The 14,707-nt window shown below is 48.6% G+C and overlaps 1 protein-coding gene across 1 annotated transcript in view; it reads right to left on the bottom strand.

Moving 5' to 3' along the window:
- Positions 1–2,166: 2,166 nt before the first annotated feature.
- The window catches only part of LOC145342897 (uncharacterized), a 36,222-nt gene continuing 23,681 nt past the window's right edge, over positions 2,167–14,707 (bottom strand). The window contains exons 15-18 of the mRNA XM_080188516.1: positions 10,339–10,424; positions 8,038–8,221; positions 6,613–6,712; positions 2,167–3,223 (exon numbers count right to left, since the gene is read on the bottom strand). Coding sequence (XP_080044642.1) covers positions 3,009–3,223; positions 6,613–6,712; positions 8,038–8,221; positions 10,339–10,424 — 585 coding nt within the window. The 3' untranslated portion in view covers positions 2,167–3,008. The remainder of the gene's footprint in view (positions 3,224–6,612; positions 6,713–8,037; positions 8,222–10,338; positions 10,425–14,707) is intronic.

The following is a 14,707-nucleotide window of genomic DNA, read 5'->3' as shown; positions in this document are numbered from 1 at the left end:
TCAACCCCCTCAACTCCGGTATCAGCCTCGTAAACCTCCTCTGCACTCCCTCCAAGGCCAAAATATCTTTGCGCAGGTGCGGTGCCCAAAACTGCACACAGTACTCCAGCTGCGGCCTCACCAATGCCCTATACAGCTGCAGCAAGACCTCCCTACTTTTATATTCAATCCCCCTCGCTATAAAGGCCAGCATCCCATTTGCCTTCCTGACCACCTGCTGCACCCGCAAGCTGGGTTTTTGCGACTCATGCACACGGACCCCGAGGTCCCTCTGCACCGTCGTCTGCTGCAGTTTTTCGCCCCGTAAGTAATAGTCCTTCCTACCATTATTCCTACCAAAGTGGACCACCTCACACTTGCCAACATTAAATTCCATTTGCCATTTCCTGGCCCATTCGCCCAGCCTATCTAGATCCTTCTGCAGACTCTCCACACCCTCCGCACAATTTGCCGTTCCCCCAATCTTGGTGTCAGTATGTGCCCTGATAATCCCCCTAACACAAAGGGGCAACTTATCATGGCCAGTCCACTTAAGCAGCATGTCTTTGGACTGTGGGAGGAAACTGGAGCACCCGGAGGAAACTCACACAGACACAGGGAGAATATGCAGGCTCCACACAGACAATGACCCAAGGCTGGAACTGAACCTGGGTCCCTGGCGCTATGAGGCAGCAGTGCTAACCACTGTGCTGCCCCAATATACTGAAATTTTACCTCGTCCTTTGTCCCTCAGCTTCTGGGGAACTGAGTCCTCACATCACCAGCTCAGCAACAACACTGATATTAACAGAAGGATGGGAGGCGGAGGGATGTCCTGACCATTGTTAGCAGCAGGGCCTCACCTGATGAAGGAGCAGTGCCCCGAAAGCTCGTGATTCCAAATAAACCTGTTGGACTATAACCTGGTGTTGTGAGACTTCTTCCTGTGTCTACCCTAGTCCAATGCCAGCATCTCCACATCATGGCTGATAGGATGGGCAGCACATTCTTTGTGACCAGTATTATCTGGTGCCTGACAAGCTAAAGATTGCAAGTATTTTCCTGCGGAAGTCCTGAAGATCGTCAACTTTGACTTTTAAAGTTACTACTGCACACAAATCTCACTGTGCATCAACCACCCTCTCTGCTACTATCTCTTATGAGGAGACAAGTTGGAGACTCAGTGTCTGGATAGTGAATGTGCTGATGGCAAAACTCCTCGGCCTTCTGGAAATGCCCAATTTTCACCTCTTTAATACTGAAATTGGCTTCCCACCGCGGATGGCCAGGTTGCCATCCCCAGGTGCATCTCGTCCTGGGAAAAGCAAGAGGATGTTCAAACCTGTTGGGGTGCCTGCCCACTCACGTTTCCTTGTGGGTGTCACAGTGGGTTAGCACTGCTGCCTCACAGCGCCAGGGACCTGGATTCGATTCCCGGCTTGGGTCACTGTCTGTGTGGAATTTGCACGTTCTCCCTGTGTCTGAGTGGGTTTCCTCCGGTTGCCTCTCACAGTCCAAAAGACATGCTAGGTAAGTGCATTGACCTGAACAGGCACCAGAGTGTGGCAACTAGGGGAATTTCACAGTAATCTCATTGCAGTGTTAATGTAAATCTACTTGTGACACTTAGTAGTGTTGAATTTACCTGTCTCATCCCCAAACCCTCTAATCCCACCTCGAGTGGCCGGTGAAAACTTCCTCAGCTGCAGGAGCTGAAACATTGAATACCTCCTGTCATTCTATCCGACACATGGTACATTTTATAAACTTAACACCGCCAGAATCCACAGCAGAATAAAAAGACACACAGGAAAGTGATGAAAGATCAAAGCTTTATGATAGTCATTGTCCTTATCACCGCTGACTCACACATTGTCAGCTGTGAGTACAACACCCACAATATGAATATGCAGCCAGTTAACTAAAAATAAAACACTTGTATATGTCCATGGAAAAGAGAAGTGTTTGGGACCAATGTTCCACGCAGAAACTTACGGGTTGACTTGTACAAGAGCAATATTCTCCAGGGATTTCCTTGAACTGGGCCCACACTGCATCCTGTCCATAGACTGACAATCTAGAAAAATCCAATGAATCATAGAAACCCTACAGTGCAGAAAGAGGCCCTTCGGCCCATCGAGTCTGCACCCACCACAATCCCACCCCATCCCTACCCCCATATCCCTACATATTTCACCCGCTAATCCCTCTAACCTAGGCATCTTAGGACGCTAAGGGATAATTTTAGCATGGCCAATCAACCTAACCCGCTCATCTTTGGACTGTGGGAGGAAACCCACACAGACACGAGGAGAATGTGTAATCTCCACACAGACAGTGACCCGAAGGCGGGAATTGAACCCGGGTCCCTGCAGCTGTGAAGCAGCAGTGCTAACCACAGTGCTACTGTGCCACCCAATGATTGGCCTGCTGTCTCTAGTTTGTTGCTAAGACATGGATGGGTGTATCCTGGCATGGGTGAGCGTACTTTGGCACAGGGTGGGCATACCTTGCCAATGTCCACTTTGCCACATTTGAACAGATTGCACTGTTTAGTTCTGAGACCCCGTGTGACAGGATGAGAACAACAGATCGGTCAGTTGTGGCAGTGCCTCCCGCAGTAGTGATGTTGACGGAGTGTAAATTCAAGGAGAAAACAAGCAGATCCCCAGCAAGGCTTTCGAAGGGCAATGTCTCCTCCCAATTTCTCAGTGAGCGTGGGAAGGGATCCTGGGGGGAGTGGGAAGGGGAGCGAGGAAGATATTATTCTGTGATCCCTGAAAAACTCAGGTCAACTTTTACATGAAGTGCATGGAAGTATGATCCTTGGCCCAAAAATAACGGGTCAACCTTTGCATGAGATTGACTTCCAAATGCTTGCGAATGATAACAAGAGGTTGTGCTTGGAAAGAAAGGGCTAAGAAACCAAGTGAAACCCAGATAGATTCAGTTCTTTAACAATCGATTGTCAACAAAGACTATATTGGGCATTAGAGCTAATGTGTCGGGACGCTTTCCTAGTTCCGTGGTCACTGAATGCCAAATGCTCGACTGCATCCAATTGCCCGGAGGAACCTTTCTCTCAGGACCTCCATGCTGCTGTACTCGGGAAGATCCAGTGTCCTGTTACAGGTGTGGGCAGATGGAAAGTACAAGTCAGGATCATCTCGTATGTCGCGGTGGATGACAATACTGAGGCTCTCCATGCCTCTGACTGGAACCCTGTCACAACCTGTCAGGAAGACTAGTAACAAGAAGCAAATGGGTATGAGTCAATGATCGCGACGCAGCAGGGTATGTTCCAAAAGACTGGCTTACTCAAACAACGACGAGACAGAGTACAGGAATGAGATAGAGAATCTGGTGAACTGGTGCGGCAACAATAATCTCTCCCTCAATGTCAACAAAATGAAGGAGATTTTCATCGACTTCAGGAAGCGTAAAGGAGAACATGTCCCTGTCTACATCAATGGGGACTAAGTAGAAAGCGCAACAGCTTCAAGTTTTTAGGTGTCCAGATCACCAACAACCTGTCCTGGTCCCCCCATGCCAACACAATAGTTAAAAAAGCCCACCAATGCCTCTTCTTTCTAAGAAGACTAAGGAATTGGCATTAGCTATGACTGTCACCAACTTTTACAGACGGCCCATAGAAAATATTCTTTCTGGTTGTATCACAGCTTGTTATGGCTCCTGCTCTGCCCAAGACCACAACGAACTACAAAAGGTTGTGAATGTAGCCCAGTCCATCAAGGCAAACCAGCCTCCCATCCACTGACTCCGTCTCCACTTCCCACTGCTTCGGCAAAGCAGCCAGCATAATTAAGGAACCCACACACCCCCGACATTCTCTCTTCTACTTTCTTCTGTCGGGAAAAGATACAGAAGTCTGAGGTCACGTACCAACCAACTCAAGAACAGCTTCTTCCCTGCTGCTGTCAGACTCTTGAATGGACACAACTTGCATTAAGTTGATCTTTCTCTACACTCTAGCTATGACTGTAACACTACATTCTGCACTCTCTCATTTCCTTCTGTATGAACGGTACGCTTTGTCTGTATAGTGTGCAAAAAACAATACTTTTTACTGTATACTAATACAGTATTAGTGACAATAATAAATCAAATCAAATACTCAGGATCATTCTCTTTGTAGAATTTCAAGACATTCCAAAGCCCTTTAAGGGTAGTCAGTGTTGTAATCATGATGTGGAGATGCCGTTGTTGGTCTGGGGTAAACACAGTAAGAAGAACCTGGATCTTGGGTTCATGTCACACTATCTGTAATCCCCATGACTGCCTGAACTTGCAACATCTCACTTACTGTCCTGTCTGGAGACAACACACATTTTGTTAACCTATGCCTAATGCTATCTCCACTCACACTGTCTGCATCTTTAAGACTTGATTAGCAGGTTAGCTGTAAAGACTCGCATTCTAATCAGTATTCTGCACTCTGTGTGTGCCTTTATGTGCTCTGTTTGAGACCAGAACTCTCCACTCACCTGACGAAGGGGCAAACCCCGAAAGCTTGTGGGTTTACTAACAAATAAACTCGTTGGACTTTAACCTGGTGTTGTGAGGCTTCTTACTGTAATCATAGAGCCCAGGAGGAGGCCATTCAGCCCATCGAGTCTGCACCGACCACAATCCCACCCAGACCCTATCCCCATGCATTTACTCTAGCTAGTCCGCCTGACACTAAGGGGCAATTTAGCAGGGCCAGTCCACCTAACCAATGTGTCTTTTGGACTGTGGGAGGAAACCGGAGCACCCGGAGGAAACCCACGCAGACATGGGGCGAATGCGCAGACTCCACACAGACAGTGACCCAAGCTGGGAATCGAACCCAGATCCCTGGTGTTGTGAGGTAGCAGTGCTGACCACTGTGCCACTGTGCTGCCCCATTTCCTAACGTAGGAAATGCAGTAGCCAATTTGTGCACATCAAGATCCCACCAATAATGACTCGGTAATTTGTTTTAGAGATGTGTTAATTGAGAAATGAATATTTGCCTAACTCCCCGCTCTTCTACAATTTAATGGCTGAGGGATGTTTGATATCCACTTGAGCAGGAAGATCTGGGTTTAACATCCCGTCAGAAAGTCAGCACCTCCAGCAGCTAATTACATCAGGAATGCCAAGAGATTTTGTCCGTGGAGTGGGATTTGAACCCATAATTTTCCGAGCCTGAGACAAGAGCGTTAACCACCGAGCCAACCCTGTTTCCAATGCCAACTCTCCTCCCAATCCCAATTCTGTTCCCAATCCCGACCCCTTTCCTAATCCCTACACAATTTCCAATCGTGACCACATTCCCAATCCCAACCCCGTTCCCAATCTCGACCCCGTTCCCAATCCTGGCCCCATTCCCAATCCCGACTCTTTTCCCAATCCTGACACCGTCCCCAATCCCAACTCTTTTCCCAAACCCAACCCTGTCCCCAATCCCGACCCTGTCCCCAATCCCGACCCTGTCCCCAATCCCGACTCTGTCCCCAATCCCTACCCAATCCCAACCCTGCCCCAACCATGACCCAAACCCGACCCCCTTCCCAATCCTGACACCCTTCCAATCCTAACCCCATTCCCAATCCGGACCCCGTCCCCAACCCTGAACCCCTTCCCAATCCCGACCCTGTTCCCAGTCCTGACCTCATTCCTGAACCCGACCCTGAACCCAACCCCATCCCTAATCCTGGCCCCATTCCCAATCCCAACCCCAATCCTGACCCTATTCCCAATCCCAATCCCAACCCTGAACCCCTTCCCACTCCCGACCCTGTTCCCAGTCCTGACCTCATTCCTGAACCCCACCCTGAACCCAACCCCATCCCTAATCCTGGCCCCATTCCCAATCCCAACCCCAATCCTGACCCTATTCCCAATCCCAATCCCAACCCCATTCCCAATCCTGAGCCCATTCCCAATCCCAATCCCATCCCCAATCCTGACCCCCATTCCCAATCCCAACCCCAATCTTGACTGTTTTCCCAATCCTGACCCTGTTTCCAGTTCTGACCCCATCCTCAATCCTGACCCCCATTCCCAATCCCAACCCCAATCTTGACGTATTCCCAATCCTGACCCCATTTCCTGTCCTGACCCCATCCCCAATCCTGACCCCATTCCCAATTCCAACCCCATTCCTAATCCCAATCCCAAATTCATTCCCAACTTCAATTCCAATCCTGATCCCATTCCCAATCTTCCCCCTTTCCCAATCCAGACCCCGTCACCATTCCAGGCCCCATTCCCAATCCCGATCCCAATCCCAACTCTGTCCCCAATCGTATTCCCAAATTGGACCTTGTTCCCAATCTAGATCCTACACCCAATCTAGACTCTGCCGCACTCTCGACCTGGTATCCAATCTAGATCCTGCTCTCGACCCTACAATCCCATGATCAAACAAACCCCCTCCCGATCGCTGATTCTCTGCTGATCAACCCCCAGCCCAATTGTTACAGCCTTCAATCTGCCTGATAATCGGCAGGAGACAGAGAATGAGATGCTTTGTCTAATTCAGCGATTCCCTGGGGAAAATCCACCCTTCTGGGTTTCCTGGTTGATTCTCACTTCCCTGGTATTCCCAGAGTCTCTGTAACTGTCTGTCATGGGAAGACCACTCACCAAGAAAACACTTCTTCTCTTCCTCCGTCAACCCATGGAACATCTCCCAGAAATTTACAATGATCCTATCCGTCTTTGAGTATCCACTGTACTGTGTGCCCTGTCAGAGAATGCAATGAAAACAGATATTAACGGAAGCATCACTGTGCACAGAACAGTTTCCAAAAGTTGTTTGAAAAATTGCATCATTTCCACAGGAGCAAACATGGCTACAGGTGTCGCCAAGGACACTAATTCCCTTAACACTTCAAACCATTTTAAGATGCTTTATAGCAGCAGAATCGGTGAAAGATTTGATACGGATCTCCGTAAGGAGGTACTCACCCCAGGCGAACAAATGCTAAGTCAAGGAGGTTAAGTAGTTTTTAACAAGTGTCTTAAAGGACGAGAGAGAGACTTTAGGGAGGGAATTCTAGAATTCTATGATGTGCAGGAATGGCTGTCAATGGGATGGTCAAGAGGACACTGAGGACTCAAATTTTTGTAGGTTTGGAAGGGGTAACATTAAGGGAGGGTCAAGGTCATGGGAGGATTTGAAAGCAAAGGTTCCAATTCCAATTCTCTCCCCGTGTCTATGGTGCACTATCTGCTTCGTAACTGGTAATTCTCCAACGTGTCACTAGTCTGTTGCCAGGGGGCTTATAAGTTGAGGGACACCACCCCACATCGAGCCATGGCCTCCCCCACTCTTACTGTCAGCCATCGGGGGCAGTCGGGGGGATTTGATCGGGCGTGGTTGGGGGGATTTGATTGGAGGCGGTTGGGAGGATTTGCAGGTTTACACTCAACCTGGTTGGCCGTGTTATGAACACACTTTCCAGAAAGCAAGGGTGAGAGTTTTAAAGTCACCCTGAGAGCCAGTGTTGGTCAGTGATGGGTCAACGGGACCTGGTGTGAGTTAGGACATGGGCAACAGATACTAGAGGGGGTAAGATGTTGGAGGCTGGACCAGTGACCATTTGCAATAGTTGTGTCTTGGTGGGGGTTGGGGGGTGGGTAACAAGAACAAGGGGGAGGGTTTCGCAGCTAATGGGAAAATAGACAGGTGCTGGGCAGGGCAATATGGAGCAGGCGGTTTTAGTAATAGGTCAGTTATGAGGTCGGAAGCTTGTCCAGGGGTCAAATGTGCCACCGAGGTAGTAAACAGTCTGGTTCAGCCTGACACAGTCGCGAGGAAGCGGGATGGAGTTGGCGGTAAGACTGTGAGGTTTCCCTGGGTGACCAGGCAGAGGCAGCAATCCCCAGTGTAAGATCCCTTCGAAGCAGCAACACTGTCAATCCACTAACCCCATTCTGAAACCTTTATAACAATGTAATGGTTGGTCTCCAGAGAGTTCTAATCAAGCTCTTGGTTGCTTATTTGAAATTCAGCGATAACAACACTTAAATACACAAGGCCCCAGGTAGGTAAAGGTGATGGCTCACTTCCACAAGTAGTTGCCAGTCATATTTGGTGTCTCCTTGGATCAGAGCCATTAGCTCAATGGGAAGAAATATGTCTACAATTGGCAGTGGGAAAGCCAATCGAAATCCGTCGGAAAATGCTTGAAAATGTTTTTCCACTGAAGTATTAAATATGTAATCCACATGGCAATCAACAAACTGCTTCCTGAAACAGAGAAATGGAAACAGGGCATTGATTAAAATAAATAATCCAAAATGCTTGCTAAACCCGGGACATAATACCTAACGTTAGATATGGACCTGTCATTGGACAGCACTTGCTGCATTATACCAAGTGTGTTCAGGATTACACTGACAATATAATGATGGCACAGTGGTTAGCACTGCTGTCTCACAGCGCCAGGGACCTGGGTTCGATTCCTGGCTTGGGTCTGTGCGGAGTTTGCACATTCTCCCTGTGTCTGCGTGGGTTTCCTCCGGGTGCTCCGGTTTCCTCCCGCAGTCTGAAAGACATGCTGGTTAGGATGCATTGGGCCGTGCTAAATTCTCCCTCAGTGTACCCGAACAGGTGCTGGAGTGTGGCGACTAGGGGACTTTCACAGTAACTTCATTGCAGTGTTAATGTAAGCCTACTTGTGACACTAATAAATAACCTTTAAGATTGGATGTGTTTGTTGCCAATACTGTATGTGTGTATTTTATTCTGGGTGGGGTTTAGGAGCCTGGGGGTGGGGGTTATGGTCAAGAAACCAGGAAGTGTGGATTTGTTCGACTGTCTTTGAGTTTTAATTGGATGAAAGCAAATGATTGGGATGCTGGAGTCTGAAACCAAAAGAGAGAAAGCTGGAACTATTCTCTACCTTTTATTTCTTTATTGTCTTTCTTTATTTCCCCCACCCCACCTTTCCCCTTTATGTTATCCCCCCATTTCCTACCTTCCCCCTCTTTCCTCCCCTTTTTTTCCAATTTTACCTCTGTCCCATCCATTCCCCCCCTTTCTCCTCACACACCTTCAGCTGTCACAACTCACCTTCTGATTCCCGCTCCTCTGCTGTTTGGCCATTCACCTTATATTCTCTCTATGGGCTGCCATTAGCAGCCTTTTCCCTTGTTTTTGTGACTGTGACTCATCTTTTATTCCCTCACTCTGCAGTATAAATATCTCCCGCTTTCTATACTTTTTAGCTTTAACCATGAAACCATTGTTGATTGTCATAAAAACCCGTCTGGTTCACTAGAATCACAGAATCCCTACAGTGCAGATGGAGGCCATTCAGCCCTTCGAGTCTGCACTGAACACAACCCCACCCAGGCCTTATCCCCCCATTTATTCTAGCGAGACCCCCTGACACTAAGGAACAATTTAGCATGGCCAATCCACTTAACCTGCACATCTTTGGACTGTGGGAGGAAACCGGAGCAGCCGGAGGAAACCCACACAGACACGGGGGCAATGTGCAAACTCCACATAGACAGTGGCCCAAGCTGGGAATCGAACCCAGGTCCCTGCCTAGGGAGGGCCAGACATCCAGCTTTAGGCCAGACAGTCTGTCTTTTGAGCACTCTGTCCTCTGTCCAGCACCACCTCGAGCCGGGCATTAATTTGTCCTCCTTTTTTGGGTCTGGCTAAAGGCTGTGACCGGCAGCTGGGAAAACCAATCGGAAGTTGATGCATCACGGTTATCCAATGGACACTCTGTGCCCACTGACTGACAGCTGCTTTATCCAATCCGTGAACTCCATTCCACTGAATTTAAAAAAACAATGAAAATGACACTCCCCGATTGAAACCAATCACAGAACACGCTGCTAATAACACACACCCCTCCGTGTGATTGACAGCTTCCTTAGCCAATCGCAACACACTAAGCTTGCATGACTCTCTGCCCAGAGTCATGGCGTCATTCAATTTGAACCAGGGCAATGTTCTCCTTCATTGGAAATGGCCACCCTACCCCTGGCACTGTGTGGCAGCAGAGCTAACCACTAATAAAGTGACCGTGACAGGACTCGAACCTGCAATCTTGTGATATCATCACTTCCACGATCACCAAAGTCAGACGCCTTATCCATTAGGCCACGCGGTCAACACATAAAGAAATTAGGCTCGAACTTGTAACCTTCAGAAGACACTGAAATCAAATGCCTAATGTCCTTCAGAAAAGGAAATCTGCTGTCCTTACCCAGCCTGGCCTACACGTGTCTCCAGAGCCACAGCAATGTGGCAGCCTCTTAAATGCCCTCAGGGGTGGGCAACCGAAGCTGGCCCAGCCAGTGACACCCACATCCCATGAATGGATCAATAAAAAAGGGAGGTCTTACCTGTTCTGCCTGTTTACGGGAATGTTTTTACCACCTGGAATTAGCTCATGCTCCGTGATTGTACCATCAATCATTTCCCTCTCAACCTGAAAGAGACGACAGGAGGAAACCAATTGGAGTATCGCTAACAACATGGATTTTGTTACAAAAGACAGGAACCTGGTTCAGAGGCGATTTTATCACTCGAGAGTTTGACACATTTGTATCACCCTCTCCGGCAACAATTTTAGCACAGGTATCAGCCCATTGGATGGGTCATAGAATCCCTACAGTACAGAAGGAGGCCATTCGGCCCATCAAGTCTGCACCAACCACAATCCCACCCAGGCCCTACCCCCATGTATTATACCCACTAATCCCTCTAACCTACACATCTCAGGACACTAAGGGGCAATTTTTTTTAGCACGGCCAATCAACCTAACCTGCACATCTTTGGACTGTGGGAGGAAGCCGGAGCACCTGGAGGAAACCCATGCAGACACGAGGAGAATGTGCAAACTCCACACAGACAGTGACCCGAACTGGGAATTGAACCTGGGTCCCTGGAGCTGTGAAGCAGCAGTGCTAACCACTGTGCTACCGTACGCTCCTGCTGGTGGGTCATTCTAGGAGGAGAGGTCATAGTCTGAGGATAAGGGGCAGCAAATTTAAAACAGGGTTGAGGAGAAACTATTTCCCCCAAAGGGCTGTGAATCTGTGGAATTCGCTACCCCAGAGTGTGGTGGATGCTGGGACAGTGAGTCAATTTAAGGAGGAGGTAGACAGATCTTTAATTGGTAATGGGGTTGAAGGGTTATGGGGAGAAGGCAGGAAAATGGGGATGAGGAACATATCAGCCATGATCGAATGGCAGAGCAGACTCGATGGGCTGAATGGCCTAATTCTGCTCCTACATACCTTATGAACTTATGAATTTATTGGGCATTACTTTGACTTGGTATTTTTGTGTGATAATCAATATATATTACTTTATGTTTCAGGCTAAATTTAATGTCAACCCCATTTATTTTACATTGGTCAATTCTCTCAGTAGAATAAAGAGGAATTCAATACACAGAATCCCTGCAGTGCAGAAGGAGGCCATTCGGCCCATAGAGTCTATACCAACTACAATCCCATCTAGGCCCTGTCCCTGTAACCCCACATATTTATCCTGCTAAATCCCCTGACACTAGGGGCAATTTAGCACGGCCAATCTACCTAACCCGCACAACTTTGGGCTGTGGGAGGAAACCAGAGCACCCGGAGGAAACCCATGCAGACACGGGGAGAACGTGCATCTACACACAGACAGGGACCCGAGGCCGGGAATTGAACCAGGGTACCTGGCACTGTGAGGCATCAGTGTTAACCACTGTGCTGCCCCACCAGGACTGCCAACCCTCCAAATGACTTGAAGAGGAAACTTCACACTCCCGTGCTCCAAGCCAGGAGATGTTTCCGTGGGACGAGTGGATGACAGCACCGACTCTCCATCACACGCTCCATCTGGGCGTCCCTTCCCACTGGGACTCCCAACCCTCCAGGATTGGCCTGAAGTCCCGGGAGTGACCTCCAGAACGCTGCTCTGAGAAAGAAATCCCAGAGGGGAAAATCATAAATTGTCCGGTTTTTTTCCCTTTCCTTTCCTTCACTAAGTTACAAAAATATTGGAGTTGGAGAAGGTGGCTGTTGGGTCTAAGGGTCGGGAATCAGTCAAACACTAGAGTCAACTCCACATTCCACTGGGTGGAGGGAGGAGGAGTGTCCTAAAGTTGGGCATGTTGGATGCCTAATGGCAGGAATATGTGGTGGGACAGGGCAGGCAGAGGGGAGGGATTATTTGATGAAACCTCCAGGGATACACACAACCAGAGTTGGCAACCCAACTTTCCACAGGGTGGTAGAATTAATGGTCAAACAATAAAAGCGCTTCTAGTTTTATGAATGGACGTGTCAGAAATGTCTGCGTGTAAAAGTGCAAGGCGATGGGCCAGGTTCTGGAACGCGGGGTTAAAACCAGTGGATGGTATTTTTCTCTCTTTTTTGGGTGGCACGGACACGATGGGCTGAATGGCCTCTGTCTGCACTCTAACTTTCCCGTGGTCTCAACAGAGTCCTGCTCCCAATGTGTTCTGACACAACTGTGATTAATTCCGATCCCTTGCCAAAACCATTGACCTTTTAACTAAAAGTGTGGATGGTGCAATGGAAGAATGGACTTTGACTGTCAAACACTTTCATCAGATATTGAAAAATACCACTGATAGACAGGCCTACCGTCTAATGAATTTTTCTAAAATGCTTTTGCTCCTTTACGCCTGGGCTTGATCTAATGGGAATGGAGAAACTACAACAAAATGAGAGCATGAATAATTACAAATTAGGCAGTTAATTTCTTAAGTTCTAATCTATGATTTGTTTGCTGGATCTGGGCCCCACTTATAGGCCATCCCAGTTACTGTACCATCGGGTGGCGCCCACTTCACGGGTCACAAGGGGTTGTCGTGGGAGGTTGCTATTCTCTGAAAGATGTTACTGACTCAGTGGGGTTTTTGCAACATTCCAGTCACTTTCACAGTCATTCACTTTGTCTCTGATATAGAACTGTACAGTACGGAAGGAGGCCATTTGGCCCATCATTGCCAGTACTGGCTCTTTGAAGTAGCAACCCAATTTAGATCCACTCCCTCCCCCTTCCCCCTCCACCACCCCTAGTTCACGTTTAAAACCTGCTGGGTGGGATCTGAGGTGGTTGGTTAACTTCCCTCTGGAACGGTTTAGTCAGCCACTCAGTTTAAAGGGCAGGAAAAGGGATGAGTAACAAATGTTGACATTTCCCACAACGTCCACACCCCCATCAAAAATAAAAATGTCCCAATCCCTGGGCAGTTTGGTGCTGCACCCTCTACCTCGCTGTGGCAAGGTTCTGCTTTCCCAGTTTTCAATTCCGTCCACACGCGCCCCACTTCTCCTGGCATCCAGAATCTCCTCCAATCCCACCAACCCATCACCATCTCGGTCCCCCTTACTTGTCCTCCATCGCTCCACCATTGGTGGCCGTGCTCTCAACCTCTTGGGTCCTAAGTTCCCTCCCTGGACCTCTCCTGCTCCATCATTAACTCAATGCAGAGACGTCCCTTCCGCCTCCCTAACCCCCCCCCCCCACCCCCTACTCCATACCTGGTCATCTGTCTCTTGGTCTTAAGGTTGTTGTACTTTTGTTGCAACCTCTTCCAGCGACACGAGAGAACCTAACAGCTTTTTCCCTCTCTCTCAGTTCTGATGAAGAGCCAACTGGACTCTAATGAAAGGGATGGATAGGGTAGAGGTAGAGAGATTCTTCCCGCTCAGAAAGGACAGCAGGACTAGAGGGCACAGCCTCAAGATAAGGGGGGAGGGGCAGTTTAGATTGGAGTTGAGGAGGAACTTCTTCACCCAAAGGGTGGTGAATCTCTGGAATTCTCTGCCCGTTGAAGTGGTGGAGGCTACCTCGCTAAATATATTTAAGTCACGGGTAGATAGGTTTCTGATAGACAGGGGAATTAAGGGTTATGGGGAGAAAGCGGGAAAGTGGAACTGATCCACTTCAGATCAGCCATGATCTTATTGAATGGCGGGGCAGGTTCAAAGGGCTAGATGGCCTACTCCTGCTCCTAACTCTTATGTTCCTATGGACTCGAAACATTGGCTGTGATTTTACAACTTCGCTCGATAGAAGCTCGTAAAATCCCGCCCGAATTCCATTCTGCGAGCCGTGCGCATGGAGGTAAAATTAAGAACATAAGAACATAAGAAATAGGAGCAGGAGTAGGCCATCTAGCCCTTCGAGCCTGCCCCGCCATTCAATAAGATCATGGCTGATCTGTTGTGGCTCAGTTCCACTTTCCTGCCCTCTCCCCATAACCCTTAATCCCCTCGCTTATCAAGAACCCATCAACCCGCTTCTTAAAAATATTTAGCGAGGCAGCCTCCACCACTTCAACAGGCAGAGAATTCCAGAGATTCACCACCCTTTGAGTGAAGAAGTTCCTCCTCAACTCCGTTCTAAACTGCCCCCCCTTTATCTTGAGGCTGTGCCCCCTAGTCCTACTGTCTTTTTTGAGCGGGAAGAGTCTCTCCACCTCTATCCTATCCATCCCATTCATCATCTTATACGTCTCAATGAGATCTCCCCTCATTCTTCTAAACTCTAACGAGTACAAGCCTAGTTTATTCAGCCTCTCCTCATAGCTCAATCCCCTCAACTCCGGTATCAGCCTAGTAAACCTCCTCTGCACTCCCTCCAGGGCCAAAATATCCTTGCGCAGGTGCGGCGCCCAAAACTGCACACAGTACTCCAGCTTCCGGCCATTAACTCTGTTTCTCTCCCTCCGGATGCTGCAAGAC

This window comes from Carcharhinus amblyrhynchos, chromosome 1, assembly GCF_965287045.1.
Source record: "Carcharhinus amblyrhynchos chromosome 1, sCarAmb.v2.hapA, whole genome shotgun sequence".
In the NCBI taxonomy this organism is placed as follows: Eukaryota; Metazoa; Chordata; class Chondrichthyes; order Carcharhiniformes; family Carcharhinidae; genus Carcharhinus; species Carcharhinus amblyrhynchos.
The sequence above is the reverse complement of the archived record's forward strand: the minus strand, read 5'-3'. Positions and strand labels throughout refer to the sequence as shown.